General features: G+C 36.7%; 1 protein-coding gene across 2 annotated transcripts in view; it reads left to right on the top strand.

Moving 5' to 3' along the window:
* The first annotated feature begins 439 nt into the window (after positions 1-439).
* LOC106525202 (troponin I, fast skeletal muscle) overlaps positions 440-1,721 on the top strand; it is a 12,534-nt gene continuing 11,252 nt past the window's right edge. Inside the window, exons 1-2 of one of the 2 annotated variants that reach the window (XM_014019354.1) lie at positions 440-580; positions 1,672-1,698. In XM_014019354.1, coding sequence (XP_013874808.1) covers positions 1,691-1,698 — 8 coding nt within the window. In that variant the 5' untranslated portion in view covers positions 440-580; positions 1,672-1,690. Of the gene's footprint in view, positions 581-1,576; positions 1,604-1,671; positions 1,699-1,721 lie in introns of both variants that reach the window. The other variant, XM_014019355.1, reaches the window with a different exon arrangement.

The following is a 1,721-nucleotide window of genomic DNA, read 5'->3' as shown; positions in this document are numbered from 1 at the left end:
TAGGCTTAAATGGTGCACAACATATAATTTGGTAAAGGTAATTTGTATTTAAGCTTGTTACATAACATTTTTCAGTGAATATTGACAGGTTGGCACTGAGCTTGGACCATGTTTTAAATTCTGTCCCTCTTGTATAACTGATGTTGACACCCCCGATGTAGTGTATGTAAGGTGTTACTTAATGCGTGTCCCTATACAAATAAGCAATAAATAAATAATTTCTTTAACCCTTTACTTTCCTCAGAGGGAGGAAACCTGTTAAGGAGGTGATTTTCTGCAGCTAAAATTTACGAGGTTCCTTCGGAGAAAAGTGGAGGTATTTCTGGACTCTGCTGAGCCATTGGACAGAAGTGTCTCTGCTACCATAAAGAGGGCTGATTACCAGCTGAGCTGGCAGCCAACACCCTATATACCATGTTTATTCTTTAACATTTGGCACTTGGTCAGGCCTCACTTCCTTCTTGTTTAGCTCATTGTCGGTCAGTGAGCTCTCTCCCACAGCTGGCTCAGCTCACTCTGTCTGGGACTAATTCTGAGAGTCACTGTGGTCCAGGTGGGACGTCACTTTTTTTAAAAAAACGTGAGTATTGATGAGTGTTTGGGTTTTTAGAATACAGCTGCAGCTTGGTACTTCTTGTGCTTGAACAGCTTTGGCTTTGTGGTAAAAAAAAACACTGAAAATGATGAATTTTTTTTAGTCAAAAAGAAAATTTACTGGTTTTATTATCATATTTTAGAACATTTTCTACAACTTTTAACTGTTTTATGAGTTGTTGTTGCTTTTTTAGTTAATTTTACCTTACCCGTTGTTTATTAAAAAGGTTGTTGGCAAATATGTTCATGTTTGGATCAAAAATTAAACCTTTAACAAGATTAAACTTTATTTGGTCAGATTTTTCAAGTTGTTGTGTTAAAGTACACAACATATGACAAAATGTTCACATTTTAAAATCAACACATCAAGTTTCTGGGATAAAATAAACTTTAGTGTTGATAAAGAATCACCACCAGTTTTTCAAAAATGTTAATTTCAACAGTAATTAAAAAAAAGCTTGTTCATGTCAGTGCAGGGGGTTTTAAAAATATGTTTTTTATTACCTTTAAATTTGTAATTGTTTCATACTACATGAGTTTTGTTTGTTCGACACCTTTGATTTGACCGATTCTTGAAAAACGAGAGGAGGAGCAGCATCTGGACACAGCTGGAGTCAGATGGTGTTTAACATGCCCACATTAATTAAATCAGTGTTAGCTGCTCCACTGCATGTTTGATCGTACATCATGTTTCTGTGCTCATGACATTTTGTTCCTTTGGCTCTGGAACGAGTCCAACTCCAGGCAGCGTGTCTTCAGAAGGACCAGCTCAGCAGCACAACCCTGCCTGGTCAAAATTAGCTGCTACACGATGACTGGCAGCTGGGTTTCATTTGCACAAACCATATCCTTTTTCCTGCTAAAGGTCAAACACTGGCTAATCAATACTGAAGGAGCAACAAGTTGTTTTCAGTTTAGCTGTGCTTTGATAAAAGTTTATTTTTGTTAGTGATTAACTAAAGTCATTTGTTTATCCTAACAGGAGATCATAAACAGCCAAAATGTCTGAGTAAGTACCCAAACTTTTCTGAGATAATGTTGGTCCTACACATACAGTGTGTATATATATCCTAACAGGAGATCATAAACAGCCAAAATGTCTGAGTAAGTACCCAAACTTTTCTGAG

This window comes from Austrofundulus limnaeus, unplaced genomic scaffold (genome assembly GCF_001266775.1).
Source record: "Austrofundulus limnaeus strain Quisiro unplaced genomic scaffold, Austrofundulus_limnaeus-1.0 Scaffold217, whole genome shotgun sequence".
Taxonomy (NCBI): Eukaryota; Metazoa; Chordata; class Actinopteri; order Cyprinodontiformes; family Rivulidae; genus Austrofundulus; species Austrofundulus limnaeus.
The sequence above is the reverse complement of the archived record's forward strand: the minus strand, read 5'-3'. Positions and strand labels throughout refer to the sequence as shown.